General features: G+C 39.7%; 1 protein-coding gene across 3 annotated transcripts; it reads left to right on the top strand.

The window, feature by feature from the left end:
- The first annotated feature begins 8,648 nt into the window (after positions 1 to 8,648).
- On the top strand, positions 8,649 to 14,060 carry LOC148041465 (alpha,alpha-trehalose-phosphate synthase [UDP-forming] 5-like). 3 transcript variants are annotated; one of them, XM_087679817.1, is made up of 5 exons: positions 8,649 to 8,830; positions 9,103 to 9,250; positions 9,438 to 13,045; positions 13,200 to 13,473; positions 13,555 to 14,060. In XM_087679817.1, exons 3-5 carry the CDS (start codon positions 11,058 to 11,060, stop codon positions 13,873 to 13,875), a joined length of 2,583 nt encoding a protein of 860 aa, XP_087535943.1. In that variant the 5' UTR covers positions 8,649 to 8,830; positions 9,103 to 9,250; positions 9,438 to 11,057; the 3' UTR covers positions 13,876 to 14,060. The 3 variants fall into 3 exon arrangements, with proteins under 3 accessions (XP_087535943.1, XP_087535950.1, XP_087535934.1); XM_087679824.1 differs by having other exon boundaries at positions 8,649 to 8,908; positions 9,121 to 9,250; XM_087679808.1 differs by having other exon boundaries at positions 8,649 to 8,908.
- Positions 14,061 to 23,225: the final 9,165 nt, after the last annotated feature.

Here is a 23,225-nt window from a genome sequence, read left to right as displayed (position 1 = left end):
CATGTGCGTTCGTGAAGTTTGTATCCCAAAGACTATTTTCAATGGCCTTGAAGACATCTAGGGAGAATACTCATGCTCCCACCATCAATGAGCTCATCGCGCTGAGGTTGAGGCTTATCTCAAAGTTAAAGAATATCCTAAGGAGGCCATGGAACATGTGGAACCCAAAATAGTGGTGGTTGTAATGCCAACTAGAAGTTGTGGTGGTTCTACATAATGATGAATGGCCAAACGAAGATAATAAAGTTTAGGGAAAATAAGGTTCATTAAAAAATATTCTTTAAAATTTTCACTTTTTATTTACTAAAATATGCATATGATCGTTTGCATGATAAGGGGATTTAATAAAATAAACTCAAGATTATCAAAAAGAGCATGCAAAGTTAGTATTTTGGTTTTAAAAATTATACCAAGTGAGAGTTGACTAGATTAACACCTAAGAAACCTCAAAATCAACTTTAGGACAATATTTACTTTTTAAAAACGTGACACGAGAGAGAGAAAGGGTAGTTTCATGCGCAACATGGTTAAAAAGTTGTTTAAAAACATTGTTTTATGGCAGTGGTATGACTGCCTTTATATTCTAAATGTGATGCTTATCTTATCCTAGAAACTATGCTTATGTTAGCAAGATAGAAAAGACATTATAATGGTTTTGGACATTGGGATCCCCACACCAATGCACCTTGGCAGCTTATAGGATGCTTGAAAAACTCACATTGTAGGGTGAGGATCCTATGCTCTTGTGGGAGCTAGGTGCTTTACTTTTAATCATTTGAGTGCTTGATAGGGCAAAGGGCTGAGTGGTAAGTGTCCTTATTATGTATGATGGATCTTGAGACTCAAGGAAGCTTAACAAGGCTCCAAGCACATAAATTCCCTATGAGCCATAGAAGAAGTGTGATCATATATGGGCAAACTTTATGGGGTGGTTGAAAGGTCCTGTCCTAGGTAGGACAATTGTCTTCTCTTGTGGGAGAGAGAAATTTTGTTCCACTCTTGTGGATGTGATCATTATGTAAAAACTTTATGAGTTAATATGAAGTATTATTTTTCAAAGTGTTTGTTATATATAAAGGCTATGTTAACAAACCCTATATAACAAACTAATAAACAGAAGCTACTTTTATATGTCAAAACAGTGTGGTAGCATGCCTTGCCTAATCCATAAAGGAAAATGGGAGGCCTCAATCCTAATTATTGATGTCATATAATTAGGTGGACATTATAAGTCATATAACTTTTCTAAATACTAGATATAGCTGCTAGAAATTCGGACCCCCAAATGTGATAGAATAGAGCTGACTTAACACCATTTTAGGGAACTAAAGTGTAGATGAGTACAAGTCCTAATGGCCATGGAAGTTTAAAAGAAAACTCCACTCTCTTTGAGCCGAGTATTGTGTCAAACTGCTCTCACCTTTAATTGGTTGCCAAATGACCCTTCTTAGGGGTGACAGTCCCACGCTTCCTTGTGAAGTAGAACCGAAGTTCCCATGTCGAGATAATTCCATAGTTTCCCAAGGGAAGATTGCACAATGATGCACATTTACTTGAGGTTTTAGTCAACTACTAGAGGACTCCTCTAGTTTATAGAGAAGGCACCTCATACTCCACAAGTACCTTTAATTATTCAAAAGGATGGTAGGGGTAACAAGGAGGAAAAGCAAGTGGCTTATAAAGAAAAACCTGGGAGGAGCACAAGGGTTGCATGGAGAAAAGGCTAAGGCCTTAAGGTACATGCAAAAAGGAGAATCTACAATTGAAGATAACAAATGCTAAAGGCAAGGGAAAGTAGAGAATAAAAAGCTTGCAATTCTCATGTTGCAAGAAGCAAACTTGCAGGAGCAAGACTTGCCTTAGATGGAAGTCAATCAAAGCAACCTTTTTGTTCATTTGGGGGGAAAGAGGTTAAAGGGTTGTTCTATTGTTCATTAACAAGAATTCAAACTACAATAGTTGATTAACCCTAAAGGCGAAACTATGTGGTTGCAACATTAACGGTGGCAAAAGAAGAAGTTGGAATCATCTTGATGTATGTACCCAACATCTCAATTGAGCATACAAAGCTTTCGAGTTGGTTAGAAAGATAGCTAGATTACAAGGATGTCCTCCTTGCTGGAGTTTAGAACATGATAGTGAGTGAAGGGGGTGGATCCACAAAATAGGATGCATGATCAAGGAAAATAGCTATATAGATGGGCTATGCTTGTCTTAAATCAACAACTAAGAAATTTGGCATTGACACTTGATGATGACAAAATTTGTGCCTTCACACACAACAACAAGCATCATTATAACACATGGCATGAAGCTAGATGATGTGTGATGGTTACCAACAACATACAAGCTTAGGATTATCTTCAATGCTAGTAGATCTAATCATATCCCAATTGCATGTACTTTTAGAATTACCTTGTTAGAAAGGTCCTCTAATGGACCATCTCCTCCCCCCCCCCCCCCCCCCCTTCCCCACAAAAAAAAAAACTTAGTTGCTTATATTTTAAATAAGAGAAACTTTAAGAGACAAATAATAGAGGTCTAGACTAATATTAGCAAGCTTGAAATTCATGTTGACATTAATTGGGTTGATTGCATTGAGATAGTAACTTAGGACTCTAAACAGTGTCGTAATCTTCAAGTTAGACATATGAGACTAACTGTATATTGATGTGGCAATTTTAGAGATGCTACTCTTCTTTCTCTTAAGTTATCTCCTACTAAGCTAATGCTACTTAGACTTCTACAAGAGGTCGAGGATTTCATTAAGATATAGGAGACTGATCGCATTAAAGCTACAAAGGTGCAACTAAAGGTTAATTAGAAAATTTATCAAGATTCCCCAACTCCATTCCTTTTTGATGAATTTAAGTTCAAGAGAAAAAAGAAGTAGATACAAAAATCATGGACAACACTAGCAAAATCTAGATACTTGCTACCATTTTCAACTATTCTCAAGGTATTTTTGAAATTTTGTGCATGTTGGCTTGTTGACCAAGTCTCTTCACTTTGATTTGAGTGCCCTAATTACCCTATTTTGAGTATGTATGCAAAAGTTATGGTCAAAACAAATTGTAGCTAGGCATAGAAAAAATGAATATAGGAAAAGCAAATAATAAGAGTTTGGAAGGTAAAAATCATGAAAATCAACAATGAAAAGCATGCTTGAACTATTATAAATGGTTATAAATCGATATCTAAGCCATTATTACAAGATTGGGAAAATAAACAAGTGAGTTACTGCTATGATTAATAGGGAAGAAGTAAAATACAAGTGATTCAATCTCTTTACAAGTGCCTTTAGCCCAAAAAGGCCTACTTGCAAGAGGTTATTTTTGGGATAGATATGAAGATATCTTTAAGACATACCTTGTTGCAATCGTCGACCCAAAAGCCTTGGGAGGTGAGTGGGTATGACTAGAGATTGAAGAACTACTTCAACAATCCTTCTAAGGGAATCACTCCAAGGAGGGCACTGATGTTGAACATACCCTTCATACAAAGTAAAGGAAGAGTTTCCATTATGAAGCATGAAAATTGGTAAGTCACCAAGGATTGATGGGCTATCAATTGAACATTTCTAATAGATATGGGATATATGTGTCTCAAATGATGTGAGCTTTCTTAATTATTGTAGGAACAACAACTCCATGCCTAGAGACGTGAATCTAGGCCTCATTAAGCCTATTCTTAAATCATTGCACAAGAGAAGCTTGGCACAATCAAGTCCATTGACTATGCTCAACACATTTGATAGTTTGTGGAAAAGGTCATGGCTTTGAGAATCAAACTCTTTATTTGAAAGATTTTTTGCCCATGATAGTATGGGTTTGTGAATGACAATATTCTTGCTAGATTTAGTTTTGAGTGATCAATTAAAATTTCATGCTTATCAACACTTGGACAAAGCTTACAACAATGTAAGTTGTGTCTTTGTGTTTGCTTCTCTTTTAGAATCTATGGGATTCTATGTTGGCTTCATCAAAATGATGGGAGCCTTATTCTAAAAAGTATTTTCATGTATTCATGTTATGATCTTACCTTGGAGCCCTTCCCACTTGAGACATGTATTACATAAAGTTGCCCACCATTAGCCCCCTTACTCTTTTTCATAATTACAAACCCTTTAAAAAAAACACACAAGAGGGTCTAGGTGGGCATGACTTCCTATCTTGAGGAGACAAACCTTTTTGGAAATTCTTTTCAAATGATAACACAAGCATTGTATTGGTTGAGAAAGAGAATATAGACAACTTAATGGGATTTACAACCAGTTTGCTAGATAATTAGTTTTTATGATTAGTGCTCCCAACCTTACCTCCTCCTTTAGGAGTTAGAGCCCCACCTAAATAGCTTATGGGAATAAATTTAAGCTCACTAAGCGTCAATTAATCTTAATGTACATATAGTCTTCCCATTGGAATTGGAATTACTAAAGCAAAGGATGGAAAGGTTGAAGTTTAAGGTAACAATCACCCTTGCTTGATGGTTAGTTCCACATCTGACATTTCAGGGTAGAACTTTAGTATTAAGGGTGGTATTGACAACTTCAAAACTCTTTGTAGCATATTGTTCAACTTTAGCAAAATGGTTGGGCTTGCTATTAAAATTCTCTTTTGAGGCTTCTTATGGAAGTGGGGACACAAAATTTTGATTCATATCATCACTTGGGATCTAATAGTTGTGGCTAAATTTAACAGTGACCTAGGGGTGGAGAAGTTTAAGGGAAATTCTCTCCTTCTAAGCGTGCCACTCAATAGGATGGAATGTTAGAAACTATGAACAAACATTATGAGGTTATGGCATACCAATGTTTAGATACAAGAAGGTGTTTGGCCACAAATCAAGAGGGAAGATGCCTTGTTAGCCCCTAATACATAGATTGACATTCGAGGCTTTGAAATATCAAGAGATCTTTCAATCTAGAAAGTTCTAATTAAGTTTGCGCATGGGTTGGTGCACAAGATCACAGAGGTGATGCTTTGTTATAGCTAAATATTTGGTTGAATCCTACAACCTTCACACTCACCATTACCTCAATGCACATGCAGTCCAAGATGGTTAAGGCAATCTATCTCAAAATGGGATCCAAAGGTTGGAAAAAATTTGGGATAAGGACTCAAATGTTGGCAGCATTCGGACAAGATAATTTAAAGGCACTATGGAGTGACAGATAAGGAGGTAGATTGGATTATTGAGGTCCTCAATGTCTCTTGGGTTAAATCTAGTTCTATGGAAAGTAGTAAGGGCCAAATTCAACATTAAACATAGACTTTGAAGTAGGAAGGGTGTTTCTCCCATGTTTTTGCTCTTTCAAAGGGCCGAGAAATCAACATAGCATTTGTTTTGGGACTGCACAAAGGCAAAAGCTAATAAAGAAGGAGGCCCATGAGATGATGAAGAAATGTATGCTAGATTACTCAATATCCATGTTGAGGATGTTCTTTGGGCATTTTATCTATAAGATCTTATGATTATGGTGTTCCAATATCTAGCATATGCTTGTTTAACACCTAGGTTTTGGCCAAATCTCTTAATCCCAATTACTAATTGCATAAAAACATTGAAAATAATTGCCATTGGATTGAACCATGGAGCATCAAACCTTCTTTAGAAGCTTTGAGCAGTTCAATCTCCATAGTTGTGGACCAAATCTTGGGCTTTTGTGACACTTGAGGTGTAGATGTGTATATGTGGAGGTAGTGCATACTTTCACTATGCTTGTTTAGTTGGATCCATCTTGCTCTTATTTTCAAAAGGGGCTTATCATGGAGGAGTGGCCTGATCAATGCATCCATTAGAGGATTCATTTTTTTGTGAGCAGCCTTATAGCAGACCATTTCAATCTCTTTCACAAAGAGACTTTTCTTATCATTGTGGCAACAACTACTTAGTCTACACAATCAAAGGTGGGAATATGCGAAATAGTGTATGAGAGGGGGCAATTAGTGCCCTCCCTAGAAATATTAGACATTCACCTCTACTTTCTGCCTCTTACTACTACAAATTAGGCTTATTTTGACGATTTTTCCAATGCTTTGACTATGACTGTTGGGACAATGCTACCATCACCTTATGACTCTCTTGATTAGCTTGTAGTTGTAGAAGAGCCATCAAGTTGATCTTTGCACCTTTGACATAAGTCACATATAGTCCAAGCTCCATCAAAGAGACTTTGATATATTTTAGAGCTCTACATAGACACCTCTGAGGGTGCATCTTGACACCCATGCTTCCCTTGAATCCAAGGCTTGCTAAAGACATGCCATGATAAGTTGCACACAAGTTTGAAATCCCAATCCCAAATGCACTTTCCTTTTCCTACCTTCACCTCTACCTTTTCTTGTCACTTTGGTATCCTTGGTTTCTCCATAAACAAATGTCACAAGAAGGTCAATGAGAATAGAGAGATGGGCAATTTCAATGGAATGAAACATGTGAATAGAGATGATGTTTCTAAAGAGAGATGTCTAATCCAAAGCTCCAAAAATGGTGCTATTTGAATGTCTCTGTACACCATGAAGTGACTACTATTCTTATGTCAATAGAATTGCTGTGTATGCAACTCAAACCAATTCAAGAGACTATAAAGTTTTGTAAGTCTAGCTAATGGGACCCAATGATTGGATTGGAGCATTAACCAATCCATGCCTCAACAAGGATGGTCCAAACTAAAAGAAATGTTTTTGTCTGTCGATAAATGAATAACCCCTACATACACCTATATCTTTTTCTCAATCTGTAGTTGACAACCTTTGAACCTTGTTTTAATCTAAGGGAGTTCAACTCTTTGTAAGTATACTTGGTGGGGGCCAACCCTTTGCACTAAACTGTCAACTAATCCATATCTTCATTGATGAGGGGCCACACAAAAAGTTCATCTTTCACATGCACACCTACATGTGTGTGTGTGTGTGGCACATGACCATCTCCAAACCTTGTTCATTTCTTTGACACTATTGATTTAACATTCACAATCCACCCAATGGTTTGTACATTTGTTTAAAAGGACTTGATTTTGTTTTCATTGAAAAGCCACTTCTTTTAAGCTTTGCACATGGTAGATTTTTAATAAGGGCATGGATTAAGATGACAACCTTTAAAACTTGTTCTAATCTAATCAAGTCCGATTTTGTGTAAGTCTAGTTGATGAGACTTTGTCATGTAGTAATGGCAGTACCACACTTGAAAAAGAGGAAGCTAGACCTTGATCATTTCTTTGAAACTCTTTATTTACATTCACAACCGATTCATTATTTTGTGAGTTGGTCGAGAGGAATCAAATTTACTTTCATTGAAGCATTAACTAAGACTGAAAAGCCACTTATTTTAAGCTTTGCACATGGTTGACTTTTAATGAGGGCATGGTGTAAGGTGATGACCTCTAAACTTTTCTCTAATCCAAGCTAGTCCAATGTTTTGTAACTCTAGTTGATGGGACTCGTAATGTAGTAATGGCCAGTGCCACACTTGAAAAAGAGTCGTGTTCTAGCTTCCATTTGGAAGGCCAAAGATCATCGATGCCTTATTTAAGCTTTAAATATTATCATTTTTATGTTTACATATAGAATCGTTAAACTTTGGCCTTTTGTGCCTTTTATCCAACCCAACTTTTCCAAAAGGTCTTTAGTGGAAGGCTTTTGAGGCTATAATGCCCTTTCAAGGCTTCAATTTTCAAAGTTATGGCTAAGTCACCACCTCCATGCCCTTGTACATTCCAACTAGGGGCCACATCCAAAGCTCAAAAAAGTGGCATTTGTGGTGAGAGTGAATAGTGCTCATGGACATCGCTTTCCCTCTTGCAAAATTCACACACACACACACACATTTAGGCTTGCTTGTGAGTCTTGATTTCTCCCTCCCTCTCTCTCCACCACTCTTTTGGGGGGAACATCTCCTATATATGTCACACATACACATCTAAACACATTTAGGCTTGCTCTCTTTTTCTCCCTCGTGCACGTGCACACACACACACACACACACACACACACACACTCTCTCTCTCTCTCTCTCTCTCTCTCTCTCTCTCTCTCTCTCTCTCGCGTCCACCTAGTTACACACCAAATGGTGTAGATGCCCACTTTGCAAGTGTTAACAATCAAAGTACCACTTCAGAGGTTAGGCACGTGCCCAGGAAGGGGAGTCTCCCCTGCCCAAATTCTAAAGTGATTGATAAGGGTGCACTTTTTGCATTTGCAACCAATAAATAATATAAGAAATTTATTATTTATTATTTTTTTTGCAAAACGTGTCCTTTTAGTGTGTAAAGGCTTTTTGCCCATTTCTGTGCCTAATTTCAAAAATTGCATGCCAACACTCTGGTTGGGTGTTCGGTATTTGGTATATGTAACCAACCTCAAATCATGACGCTTGTGTGATCTCTCTAGTGTGAGCAACATCTCTCTCTAGCATGAACAATTTGTCGATGTGAACGGCTCTTAGACACCCCCTCTCTCTCTCTCTCTCTCACTCTCGTGTGAACAAATCCTTGTCCTACCTGTCTCTTTCTTCTCTCACTCTCGTGTGAACAAATCCTGTACACCTCCCCTTCCTCCTCCCCCCCCGCCCCTCGGGGTGACCACCTCCAAACCTCGTTGTTATCTCCATCGGGGGAAGAGGGACCTCCCCATCTCCCACCGGCCCACCCGATCTTATCCAAAAACCTTAGTCACGCACCTCGCCAGAGCCCAAAACACTCGTTTAATCTAATCAAGGCACTGCCTCGTTGCACGTCTTTAGATGATTGCTCTCTCTCTCTCTCTCTCTCTCTCACACACACACACACACACACACACACACTGTAGACTTTCCCGTTTTAGGAATCAAGGTAGCTCCCCAAATGCCCTCTCCTCTCGATGAGGAATATATGCCCAGTGCTGCCTTTTCATCTGTGTTATTGCTTGCGGTAAGGGGGGAGAAAAGACAGAGATATATTCATCTATAATTTGCTTGTTTCTTCTTTTCATCAGTGTCATTGCTTGGAACAGGGGAAAGAGAGATAGAGGGAAAGATAGACATTGATGCTTGGGACGAGAGAGAGAGAGAGAGAGAGAGAGAGAGAGAGAGAGTCCTATATGCTTATTTCTGTTTTGTCATCAGTGTCATTGGCTGTGACAGGATAGACAGAGATATGAGGTAGATATAGAGATATAGAAAGAGAGAAATAAGAAGACAAAAGGTTATTTTCTACTGTAAAATCAGGTGGTTTCCAGGAAAGGAGAAGCTCAGAAGGCTAAAAGACAAAAAGGTAAGTCATTAATTAGCACACTCTATCTTCTGCTTTTCCTGGGGCTCTTGTGATTCCTTCTAAGTACTACAGAAAGCAAATCACAAGTCTTTCTGTATTTCCATGGATTAAATTTGGTAATAGCTGTTTCAATTTTGTCTAGTAACACAGAATGGACCATGGCTTTCTATGTTTTCACTTTTGACAGGAGCTTTGGGTTTGTGAGCTGTCATCTTGCCAGAGATGTATCTGCTATTGGGGATTTGCGGAGTTGGCTTGGAAGCTTTACCTTTCATTGGTTCTGCACAGTCGTGGAATTTTTGGGAGGCGGTTTGGGAAGCTTTGTAATCCATCGGTCCTCTGCAATCGCAGAATTTGATTCTGTTTGGAAGAATTTGTATCCCATTGGTTCTCCATACTTGATCAATACAGGTTTCTCATCACAACAGGTTGCAGAGCAAGCGTGGAGAGCCTCATACTCGTTATCTACAGACAAAGGCAGCTTGATCTGGAATGGGGCTTCTTGTGAAGCAGATCCAGCTTGCCACAAGTCCCTTTGTACAACATCTCAGCTTGCATCATAAAGATCACAAGATCCTCCTTCCAGAAATCATTTACTTGTAATATGGTTGAATTGTGATCATGCTTCAAGCAGGTGCCAGCATGTGTATATAGGTCTTAACTTGGTTAACGTACAAGCCAGCTAAATGCCAAAGCCAATCACTTTCTGGGTTGCCGATTCATGCTATTGGAGTTGCTTTGCTCACTTTATAGCTGACTTAGACACTCTCTGGCCCTTGTAGCTATGTGTGACAGGCAAGGTTTTGTGATGCTCTTCTTTGTGTGAGAGAAGGCACTTTCTTGAAGGCAGTGCAAAGTTCATGGATGCTTGTGGAAACCCAAGGTCCAAACCCAACTGATTTACTTTTTTTTTTTTGGAAGAATTTTACAAGTGGAAGTGAATAGAGTGAATTTTTGGTTTACACCATCTTATCGGATTCACCAGATGACCGTCAGAATGCAAAAGCAGGCTACTCTTGTGGCAGGTTGGAAGTTCCAAATTTGCAAAGTCCTGTTTTAGGATCTTGGCAGATTATCCTGTGAGATCTTGTTATACTTCTGTATATGAGTCCACAAATCATTGAGATAGACAGCTGATGTTGTAGCCAGGTGCAACTGAGAACCGAATTTCCAACAATATTTGGAGAAAGCTTCGCATCTGTTCTTCTGTTGATTTTGCTAGTGATTAGTTGGTCTGATCTGGGTGGCAACTTGAGGGATGTGCTCCCCGTACCAAAGCTGAATGAACTGAGCTTAAGCTCAAACATGGCATAGTGTTCAGCAGGTGAAGTTCAGGATGTTATCTGGTTATTAAAATTTATAATTTGGTTAGAAAACTCCCAACTACATACCTTGAGGTTGTTTGAATACCTTTGAGCCTATATTGCAAAATTTCAGAGGCTTTTAAGCTCATAAGCTCCAGAAAGTACAAACATTACAATTGTCTATATCAGTCTTTTCTACTTAAAATTATCCAGCTTTCTGTAAGATTCACTGGAAGTTTCTAAAGCTTGTGTGGATTGCTGAAGTATGTCAGTTTTCCAAGCACACAGTCAATGATCTTTGAACTGCATTTGGTACACAGTTCAGGAATCCACCAGTATGGAAGTTAGATGTTTCATATTGAATAGGGTATTATAGGAGGTTTCTATGATGACGGCAGGAGAATTTGGCTTCTTGAGCATATACTTTTGAAGGCCAGTTTGGAGTGTATTAGTCCCTGAAGGTTACTCCTCATAATTCCCTAGCTTAAGGAACTTTATTAAAGATGTCTTCCAGATCCTATTCCAATCTCTTGGACCTCACCTCGGATTTCCCGCCGGCTTTACCTAGATCAACACGCAGGCTTCCAAGGGTAATGACAGTGCCTGGCATACTGTCGGAGGTTCGTGATGATGATAACAGCAATAGTGTAACCTCGGAACCTACATCATCCATAGCACAGGACCGATGCATTATTGCAGCCAATATACTACCTTTGATTGCTCAGAAGAACCCTGATAGCAAGAAGGGATGGACTTTCTCTTGGGATAATGACTCTCTTCTAATTCAGCTTAAAGATGGGCTCCCGGAAGATATGGAAGTTATTTACGTTGGCTGCTTGAAAGTGGAAGTAGACATTACTGAACAAGATGAAGTGGCTTGTCACTTGCTGGAGAATTTCAATTGTGTTCCAGCCTTCATCTCGCCTGATATCAGGAACCGCTTTTACCATGGTTTCTGCAAGCAGCAGCTTTGGCCTCTCTTTCATTATATGCTTCCACTTACCCCAGAACATGGTGGCGGGCGGTTTGATCGGTTTCTGTGGCAAGCCTATGTCTCTGTCAACAAGACCTTTGCAGAAAAGGTTATGGAGGTCATCACCCCAGATGATGATTTTGTGTGGATTCATGATTACCACCTCTTACTCCTCCCAACATTTCTGAGGAAAAAATGTAGTAGGGTCAAAGTGGGCTTCTTTCTTCACAGCCCTTTTCCTTCATCAGAAATATACCGCACTCTTCCTGTTCGTGATGAGATGTTGAGGGCACTTTTGAATGCGGATGTTATCGGGTTCCATACTTTTGACTATGCTAGGCATTTTCTTTCTTGCTGCAGAAGGATCCTTGGCCTGGAGTATGAATCAAAAAGAGGTCACATTGGCTTGGAGTATTATGGCCGCACTGTGAGTATCAAGATAATGCCTGTTGGTATACATATGGGTCAGTTGCAGAAGCGCCTGTACCTTCCAGAAACTCAGAGGATGATTGCTGAATTGAAGCAGCAGTATGAAAAAAAGATTGTACTGTTGGGTGTTGATGATATGGATATTTTTAAAGGAATTGGCCTGAAGCTTCTGGCCATGGAGCAGCTACTGAAAGAACACCCTGAATGGAGAGGGAAAGTTGTAATGGTGCAGATTGCAAACCCTGCAAGAAGCTACGGCAAAGATGTTGTTGAAGTCCAGGCAGAAGCTTATGCTACAGTAGATAGAATAAACCAGCAGTACAGTTGGGATGGTTATAAGCCTGTGGTGCTTATTGACAGGCATGTTTCCCTTTCTGAGAGGATTGCGTATTACACAGTCGCTGAGTGCTGTGTTGTAACGGCTGTCAGGGATGGAATGAACTTAATTCCATATGAATACATCGTATGCAGGCAAGGGTGTGGAAATCAAGACTCTTGTTCAGAGAAGACACATCAGAAAAGCATGCTCATAGTGTCAGAATTTATTGGGTGCTCACCTTCTCTCAGTGGTGCCATAAGAGTCAATCCTTGGAACGTTGACAGTCTTGCTGATGCACTGAATATGGCTATCACAATACCTGAGTCTGAGAAACAGATGCGCCATGAGAAACATTACCGGTATGTAAGCACACACGATGTTGCATATTGGGCACAAAGTTTCATGGGAGATTTAGAAAGGACATGCCGGGACCATGCACGACGGCGCTCTTGGGGCATAGGATTTGGTTTAAGTTTTCGAGTAATGGCACTTGATCCCAATTTTAGGAAACTTTCACCAGAACACATAACATCAGCTTACAGGAGGACAACCCGTAGAGCAATAATCCTTGATTACGATGGCACAGTAATGTCTCAGACATCGATCAATAAAACTCCCAGTCCTGAAGTGCTGCGTACATTGAACATTCTTTGTAGTGATCCCAATAATTTTGTTTTCATTGTCAGTGGGAGACAGAGGAAAATTCTGAGCGAGTGGTTTTCATCATGCGAGCGGCTGGGCTTAGCAGCGGAACATGGTTATTTTTACAGGTGGGCTGCGGCTTTCAAAGGTTATTTTGTCCCTTTTTGGGTCAGTTTTAGCTTTGTGTTTGTCTATGTACCCAAAACTTGTCTCCTGTGTAAAAATGATTGCAGCTGTCTGCAGTTGACTTGTCAAACGAGCTAAAATCATGAGGCTTTGTAGGTGGCATCAAAACTCTGAATGGGAGACGAGTGTGCCGGTCACAGATTTTGAGTGGAAAGACGTTACTGAACCGGTCATGAAACTCTACACAGAAACAACTGATGGTTCATACATTGAGTGGAAGGAGAGTGCTCTGGTCTGGCATCACCAGGATGCAGACCCTGATTTTGGATCCTGGCAAGCCAAAGAGCTACTGGATCATTTGGAAAGTGTCCTAGCCAATGAACCTGTATCAGTGAAGAGTGGCCAGCACATTGTTGAAGTAAAGCCTCAGGTAGCATTGATGTATATAGCTCTTTTAAGTTGCAAATATCACCATGTGTATCCTAATCATGCTGATGTTTCTGATATGCAGGGTGTGAGCAAAGGTGTGATTGTTGAAAAGCTTCTATCATTTATGGTCAGTGAAGGCCCACCCCCTGACTTTGTTTTATGCTGTGGGGATGACAGGTCCGATGAGGACATGTTTGAAATTATTGCCAGTGCGATGGCAGAGCCCCCCCAGTCCCCAATGGCAGAAGTCTTTGCTTGTACAGTTGGTAAGAAACCTAGCAAGGCCAAATACTATTTAGATGACACTGTGGAGGTCATAAAAGTCCTTGAAAATCTTGCTTCTGCCTCTCGGGTAGGAGCACGGGCCTCTGGCCATGTGTCATTTGAAAGTTCTCTCAAGTGAGAGCTATTATACAGACTGTTAGTGTACATACTAGAGGTCCTTCAGTAGGTTGTAAGGACTAAGGAGAGTTGGTTAGCAAGGACTAAGGAGAGTTTGGTAGTTTGTTGATAAATTGATAAAGGGTCTTTACTTGGTCATACTGTATAGTTGCTTGTCATTGATATGAGCCATCATGGTGTGGCTTATCTCGTGTTTGCAGATGTTTTGCCTGGGGTTGGAGTTTTCGTAATATGCTTGTAGACACCTTATCTCCTGTTTAGCTGATGCTTTATCCTGGGGAATCGGATGTCTTCATAATGTGCTTCATTATGAGCCTTCCATAGGCCTCCGTAAATCACAAGGGTCTATTCTCTTGTTTGAATTTTCTTCTCTTGGTTAGGTGACTTTGTCCATCTGCGTTTTTGTCCGTGGTCCTCAGAGATGCGTCGTCTTTAGCAAGGGTGTTGTCCATGGAAGTCTTGCTGCACTTATTGCCAACATGACCATGGATGGCCTTTTCAGATATGTTGGATGGTAGATATGGGGTATGAAATGTAATCAGGTTACAGCTGTTCAAACCCCTAGCTGAAAAGGGGTTCACTTAGGGTTTTCAATAATGGAAAGGGCTCTTCTCAAACAGAGCAGTCAAATTGCATAGATCACAAACCAAATGCTATTGTCAGAATGAGTGAATGAAGCCCAAAACCTATTAGTGACACAGGACCAGAGTCAGAGCATGAATTGTGTTGTGGCCGACCAGTGGGATGCTGGCTTTTTTGATTTCCCCTGAACTAATGGGATTTCAGAGATTGGCATCCCTTTGGGGTTTCCACCTCATGGAGACCATAGCAAATCATTTGGTCTGTACCATTTGTAGAGAAGCTAGGTAATTTGGAGCCTTTGTCAGAAAGGCAGCAATTTTAGCTAAAAGTCATTAGCTACAGCCAGAATTAGCTGAAAGTCCTTTGTTATAATCACAGTTTTGGTTATAATTAGTATTACTACCTTAGAAAAAGAGTTTCACATCTCTTGAGCCATGCGTGCAAGTATGGATTTCTCACAGTTTAAACTTGAACTAGCCTATTTCTTGAATTTGTGAGTTGCTCAAAATGTCTAAATTGCATAGCAATTCATGAAAACCACGTTCCTCTAAGGGCTTATACTCAAATCACAATTGTCTTTGTTTCTCCAAGCATTTCCAACTTGCCACTAAGCAGTAGCCTAGTTTATAGAAAGAGGATATGTGTGTGGATTGGAGGCTACAAAGGTAAATAAATGTGTCTTTTCTTTGTCTTTCAAGAGACGCACATCCGAATATGCACAAAGGTGGTGGGGGGGGGGGGGGATGACTTATATCTTGCAAGGACATATATTTAATTATTTTGATTAAATTACAAATAATGAGTAACTACTAGGGAGAATTCTTTTTACATGACTAAGTATGCATTGATGTCTAGGTTTGGGAGATAATCGTGGATCATACACACCATATCTAATACTGCAATAAGTGTGTATGACGTGATTGATGAAGGGGTGAAAAGAAGGGAAGGGGGTGGGGGTTGTTTTGTTGGTAGGTTGAATACAAAGTGACCAAAAGGTCTTGAGCTTAATTCCTACATCCCTACTAACAAGAATTACAAACAAGATGTGAAAAATAGGATCCATGTGTTAATAAAGCGAGGTGTTTTACATTAGGGTGGAGAGAAAAGAAAGAAAGTTGTATTGGTGGCCCTTAAGACACCTCAAAGGCTATATAGGAAAAAGATGGCACCATTTAGATTCTAGTTATAATCCACTCAAGGTGCCATTTATGAGAATGACCATTAAAGAGGATGCATGTGAGCAAGAAAAAAAAAAGGATACATATATGTATGCTTAGCCCTTGGACGTGCTATAGAGTGTAGTTGTAGTGAGGGTCTTAGGGTACTATCGAATGGATTGAAGAAGTTAATGATTTGGGGCGATTGTTGATGAACTAATGTGATCTTGTAAGTAGGCAAAGATTGATCTAGTACTTTTGGTTTCTGAACCAAACCAATCCTCTAGGTCAGTGTTCCAAGCTAAAAGGGTGGGTAAGGCCCGAGAATAGCAACAAAATACAAAAGTCACCAAAATGATTGGACTCGGGCAAAGTTTCTAATGTTTCTCATTGACTTAGTGTAGGGCTCATAGCTAGGAAACACTTATGATTATGAACATCTCACATCTTGGGTGTGCTTAAATCCCTTAGGGGTGCATATGATAGAGTAAAGGCAATGGAAGAGCCTTTGTGAAGAAGTGTGCCACATTGCCCATTATTTGCATTTTGGATGTGCTCTTGAACTTAATGACAATACATGATCTCAACGTGCTTTGTGCAAGCCTACTTTTTAGAGCTTTTCAACTTGGATGTCCATTGTAAAAGGAGGTTTGAAGTAGATTTATTGTGTGAGTTACATCCCCAATGAATTCTCAAGGCAAAGTCACAAGATGCATCATTGAGCCTAAGTTCAGTTGCATTCTAAACCAAAAGTATCAACAAAGACTAGTGCAAAATTTGCGGAAGAATTGGGCATGAAGACCAAGCTTTTAGGAACAAAGGGGAGTCAATATGTAAGAATTGTGAGAAGTTTTGCCATCTTTTCTAGGGTTTATTTGCTTGCATCCTACGACACCTGCTTGAGATAGAAGCATTGTAGACAATAAGAGGGGGAAGTCTGAATTCTCATATCACAAAATTAAGAGCTAGAGGCTTGGTTATCTAGGAAGGGTACCAAAAAAATGAAACCTACATCCTTAGGTGATGTTTGTTGAGAGGGTAAGATTCCACTAGAGAGGGGTTGTTAAAAGAGTGGTGCTTAATGCACATGTTAGAGGCACATGTGCTATCCTTTAAGCAAATTGAGGAAGAGAATCACTCAAGAAATCTATATGGTGATATATTTGGCTCTTTATTCAATGCAAGGAATGAAGTGAAGTAATTAAGCTTCTTTATTCTTGAACTCTTGTACTAGAGAAGGGGTGTCAAAAGAGTGGTGCTAAAGGCACATGCGCTATCCCTGAAGCAAGCTTTTTCATTTAGTTCACTTGCATCGCTAGGTAAGGCTATCTTTTGGTTGATCTTATTGTGAAATCTTGCAAGATCCATCCTCTTCCTCAACATACTCCAAATACTTTCAATCTCTTGATATTTGCCAAAAAGATGGGATCTTAATTCATCAACCTTCTTACAAAGGACACACAAGGGTGATATCTTCCATCCCTTGTTGATCCCATCTTTTTTAAAGATATTTAATATACTTTTATAGAACCATATTGAGTTTCTTAGAGATGGTGCCCATCCAAGCAAAAATCAACTCTTTCCAAGTCCTAACCTTTAAGTCCCAACTTACTTTTTCCTCTAGTAGTGCACAGGTTCTTGGTGGAATGCACAAGCTACTTCATTCCTTATTCTCCATTATCCAATCCAATAGAGAATGACATATCCATACCTATACCCATTGATGGGTAGGTACTAGTTTACATGGGTAGATAGACACTTGGATTTTGACCTAGAAATCTTCCACTTAAGGTCAATGTACCTTTATAGGAGAATGAGATATGATAACTTCATCCAATGCCCATCAGTGAAGCAATTTGTGAACCACTTGAAGGTTGGGTTCTTTGTAAGAAGATATGTAGGATTTTCATTTGTGCATATTTTGACAAGATGTATGTGCTTGTCCTCAAGTACTTTCTTGATGAAATGATACCTCACATTCATATGCTTTATCTTTGCATTAAAGCCTAGATTCTATGTAGCTAGATAGCACTTTGACTATCCCATTATGCAAACAAGCCATACGGCTGTTGAGATATCGAGCTCCAGTCATGATATGCCAGGGTGACCGTTGTGTATTTATGTCACCGACTTGTTAGTTGCAGATGCGGTTGGTACACCGCCCATGAATAATAGCTAGATGACTGCTGTCCTTATCTACTCTAGTTCGTGGTTCAGTTAGTATGCCACCTTAGTTAGTTGAGTTTGGTTTGAGACCCATATATAGGGTTCTTCTATTTCTTTGTATGTGTGTTCTTTTTGGCTTACATAACTAAGAAGAGAAAAATTATTTTCAGTCTCCACCCTTGTGTGCATTCCCCCATTGTGCAAGCAATAAAGCTACAAGTGAGACTCATTTCTTCTCTCCCACAATCTTGACATGGTATCAGAGCCTTATTCGTGGTACGGAGCTCAAGAAAGCAAACCAAGTTCACGGTGTTTTGGTAAGAGAACTAGTGTTGTTTTCATTTTTTTGTTTTGGGAGCAAGTCTTTGCAGGTAGCACAGCCGGAAAGTGCAAGAGTGCATTGTCTCAAATTGAGACGCCCTTCGCAGTGTAGCAAGAGGGCAGTATATACTGCGAGAAAAGGCTTTAGCCCTAGGTTGCTCTGTTTTTTTTTATTTGAGGCCATTTCGGGGCCTGTTTTGAAGGTGGAAGTTTTCTGCACGCACTTAAGAAAAGGCCTTGTTTTATGCTGTGCGACCACTGTTCTACAGGTCGGTCAAAAGTTACCGTAGAAATTGCATCGTATGCCTGTGCGCAGAGACATTGGGAGTTACAGAATCATCCTTGTTGCCTGTTGATGCAAAATCGTCACTAGAAAGTGACCGTGTGGTCAAATACCACTTTCGTCAGTTTTGTAGATTTGCCCTTGTGAGGCTGAAGCTGTGTTTTTTGCAGTGACAGAATTCTTTGCAGTGTTCTGTAATGATGTCTGATTCTCTTTCACAGATTGTCATTGAAAAGCTTGACAAGAACAACTTCCAAGCATGGAAGTTTAGAATGATGAATTTCCTTATGGGAAAAAGATATTGGGAATTTGTTGCAGGAAATGAAGAACCAGTTCTTCCTGATGTTCCCAATCAACAGCAAATGCAGGCATTTAAAGGATGGCATGAGAGAGCCATAAAAGTTATATATTGGTTGTCTATTAGTATTTCAGACTCTATGATTGTGCATATTCAAGATGCAAGTACGCTAAAGGAGGCATGGGATACTTTGTTAAAAATGTATAGCACAAATACGCAAGCCAGGAAAATGCAGCTCAAGCAAGAGTTGTACAATGTGCAAAGAGAAAGTATAAGCATCAATGACTATCACATGAAGGTGAAGAAGATTACAGATGCACTTGCTTCCATTGGGTCGCCAGTGGAAGATGATGATTTAGTTTCCGTGACCTTGAATGGTCTAGAAAATGATTATGTACAGTTCCGAACATCCATTTCTGTTCGTGAAAGATTTCCTGATTTTGAGGAGTTGATTGCTCTTCTAATTTTTGAGGAGCAGAGAAATGGTGGTGCATCTTTTTCAGGAGGAACTTCAAAAGAAACTGTATTCTACTCAAATACTGGAAGAGGTAGAGGCAAAGGTAGAGGAGGTCGATCTGGAGACCGTGGTAGAAATCAAAATATGCAGCAAACTCAAGAAAACCAGTCATATGGAGGAGGATGTGGTAACTCTAGAGACAGGGGGAGCCAATGAGGTCGTGGTGGATGGCAAAGAGACCAAAATGCAAATAGCAATGTTGAATGCTACTACTGTGGTAAAATGGGTCATATGGCTAAAGACTGCTATAAAAAGTAGAATGACATCATGAATGGAAAATTGCAACAAGGGAATTATGCATATTCTAGTAGACATGGTGATGATAGAAATGAGCATTTGTTTATGGTGCAGCACATGAACAATTCTATGACAAGTGCAGAAGAAAGCAACGAAGTGTGGTATGTTGACTCAGGTGCATCAAACCACATGACAGGTCATGCAAAATGGATGCAGGATGCAAGGAAAATGAAAAAACCAGGATTTGTGGAGATTGGTGATGATACTGCACATTCTATTGTGCAGATTGGAAAAATTCATTTGTCTATGTAGGATGGGAAAAAAAATACATGTCAGACGTATTTCATGTCTCGAATATCACCAAGAATCTAGTTTCTGTTGGTCAAATGGTTGAGCAGGGCTTGCAGGTCAGATTTAATCCTCATGGATGCTTTGTTGAGGATATGAAAAATAAAGATCACTTGATAACAAAAGGAAAGAAGAAAGACAGAATGTTTACGTTGGATGCAGATATGTCTGAATTGAGTACATCAATGTTTGCACATGAGATCAGTGTAGTTGCAGATATTGATATCTGGCATAAACGCATTGGTCATGTTAATGTACAGCGACTTAAATCAATGCAGGCCCAAAATATTGTTGCAGGATTGTCTAAATTCAAGGTTGTAGAAATGCATAAGGTATGTGAAGCATGTCAATTTGGAGAATAGGCAAGGAAACCATTTCCTAGATATGTTCAAGAGAGTAAGAAGCCATTGGAATTAATTTACTCTGATGTGTGGACTGCTAAAGTTGCATCTATTGGAGGTTGTCATTGTTTTGTCACTTTTATTGATGACTATAACATAAAAGTTTGGGCGTATTTTATGAAAAAAAAAAGTGAAGTTTTTGGGTATTTCAAAACTCTTAAAGCTATGGTTGAAAAAGAAACAAGCCTGTAAATAAAATGCCTAAGGTCAGATGGAGGGGGAAAGTACATCTCAAATGAGTTTGTAAGGTTCTTGCAAGAGCATGGCATAAAGTAGTAATATTCATGTAGTCATACCCCACAGCAAAATGGAATTGCAGAAAGAAATAATAAGCATATTGGAGAGGTATCTCGTGCCATGCTCAATGAAAAAGACATATCAGATTTTTATTGGGCTGAAGCAGTTGCTACAATAGTCTACATAATGAATAGGACTCCCACTGTAGCAATACATGGCATGACTCTAGAGGAGAGGTATACTGGTAGGAAACAAGATATTTCTCATTTGAAAATTTTTTGTTGCATTGCCTATGTTCATGTACTAGATGAGTTGAGATCCAAGTTGGATCCAAAAGCTGAGAAGTGCATCTTTATTGGCTACTCTCTGCAGAGCAGAAATGGTATAGATGTTATAACCCTTTTACTCGTAAGTTTACAGTGAGCAGAGATGTTGTTTTTGATGAGATGAGTAGCTGGTATAAACCAGCAAATGTGATTGATAATGTAGATGCACAAAATGGTAATGCTGCACAGAATTCACAGTAGCAGTCACAAGATATTAGTGGACCTGGAGTGTCCTTTAGCAGTGGCTCACATCCTTCGCCATGGACAGACAGATTGAGATCAGGAGAATCTTCTCAAAGCAATGCAGATAGTGGTATGCAGGTATCACGAAAAGGAAAAGAAAAGGTAGATCAGCCCATGTTTGATGTGAATGTAGGTCACTCTTATGTGGATGGTGAATCCAGTGACTCAGAACAGAGCATTGATGATGAGTTGGGTATTCCTTCTGTTATTACACCTGGAGTAAGGAAGACCAGGGATGTTTTGAGAGCATCTCGAAGTGAGCCTACTTTGCGCAGGTCTACCAAAGCTAGGTATTCTGTGGATAGACTGAAATATGATGGATTTACAGCCATTCACTATGCCTATATAGTCAAAGTGATACATGAACCAGAACCCACTTCTTTTGAGCAAGCCATGGGAAAAGAAACATGGGAGAAAGCCATGGATGAAGAAATGGGTGCTTTGGAAGCAAATGCTACATGGGAATTGGTACCTTTGCCTAAAGATAAGAATGCAATTGGTTGTAAGTGGGTTTATAAGGTGAAGCACAATGCAGATGGTTCTGTGAACAGATACAAGGCGAGATTAGTAGTCAAGGGGTATGCACAAACATATGGCATTGATTATGAAGAAACATTCAGTCCGGTTGCAAGGATGACAACTGTAAGAGCAGTCATTGCTATGGCTGCATCAAAGGGATGGTCTTTACATCAGATGGATGTAAAGAATGCCTTCTTGCATGGTGATTTGCAAGAAGAGGTCTATATGGAGCAGCCACCAGGTTATGTGCATGCTGTTCATTATGAGTTTGTTTGCAGGTTGAAGAAAGCCTTGTATGGCTTAAAGCAAGCACCTAGAGCATGGTCTGACAAGATAGGGTAGTATCTTGTCACTATTGGCTTTTAGATTTCCGAGGTAAATTTCTTACTTTATGTGAGAAAAACAGAGAAAGGTATTATGTTGCTTGTCATTTATGTTGATGATTTGATTATCACAGGTGATAGTGATGAAGATATCCTTCATGTGAAAATGCTATTGAAGCAGAAGTTTGAGATGAAGGATTTGGAAGAGCTACGTTATTTCTTGAGCATTGAGGTGATTAGATTACCAAGTGGGATATGGCTCTTGCAGAGGCAGTATGGATTGGACATGTTGTCCAAATATGAAATGACAGGTCGTAAGCCTATTTCAGTTCCTTTGGAGCAGAATGTGAAGTTGAGCACAGATGCAGGTGAGCTTCTCGAAGACCCTACTATGTACATACGCATAGTAGGAAGTTTAATTTATATGACTATTACCAGGTTAGATTTGAGCTATGCTATTGGATTGGTAAGTCAGTTTATGCAGGCTCCAAGGAAACCACATTTGGTTACGGCTAGACGCATACTCAGGTATGTGAAGTCCACATTGCAGTATGGACTATTTTATGAGACTGGGGTTCAGATACAGTTGCATGGATACACTGATGTTGATTGGGCTGGTAGTATTTCTGATAGACGATCTACCAGTGGATATGTGTTCTCTTTTGGGAGTGCTGCAGTCACTTGGAGTAGCAAGAAACAACCTACAGTTGCCTTGTCGAGCACAGAGGCTGAGTACAGGGGTGCAGCAATGGCTGCATGTGAGGTAGCTTGGTTGCATAAGCTACTTTATGATATGCATCAGTCTATAGATGGGCCAATTGTCATTTATTGTGACAACATGAGTAGTATACACTTGGTAAATAACCCAGTCTATCATGCTAGAACAAAGCACATTGAGGTGCATTATCACTATGTGTGAGAGAGTTTTACTAGGTCTTATTGATCTAGTTTATGTCAGCACAGAGGATCAGGTAGCTGACATATTTACGAAGGCATTGGGCGCAGAGAAGCTACGCAAGTTCAGAGACCTGCTTGGTGTGCAGGAATTGGGATTGAGCTCGAGGGGGAGTGTTGAGATATCGAGCTCCACTCGTGATATGCCAGGGTGACCGTTGTGCATTTATGTCACGGACGTGTTAGTTGCAGATGCGGTTAGTACACCGCCCATGAATAATAGCTAGATGATAGCTATCCTTATCTACTCTAGTTCGTGTTTCAGTTAGTATGCCACCTTAGTTAGTTGAGTTTGGTTTGAGACCCATATATAGGGTTCTTCTATTTCTTTGTATGTGTGTTCTTTTTGGCTTACACAACTAAGAAGAGGAAAACTGTTTTCAGCCTCCACCCTTGTGTGTATTCCCCCATTGTGCAAGCAAGAAAGCTACAAGTGAGA

The sequence above is a fragment of the Lygodium microphyllum genome, chromosome 1, assembly GCF_053477565.2.
Source record: "Lygodium microphyllum isolate KBCC chromosome 1, Lygodium_microphyllum_v1.1.10, whole genome shotgun sequence".
In the NCBI taxonomy this organism is placed as follows: Eukaryota; Viridiplantae; Streptophyta; class Polypodiopsida; order Schizaeales; family Lygodiaceae; genus Lygodium; species Lygodium microphyllum.
Note: the sequence above shows the minus strand (reverse complement) of the source record. Positions and strands in the feature narration are given on the sequence as shown.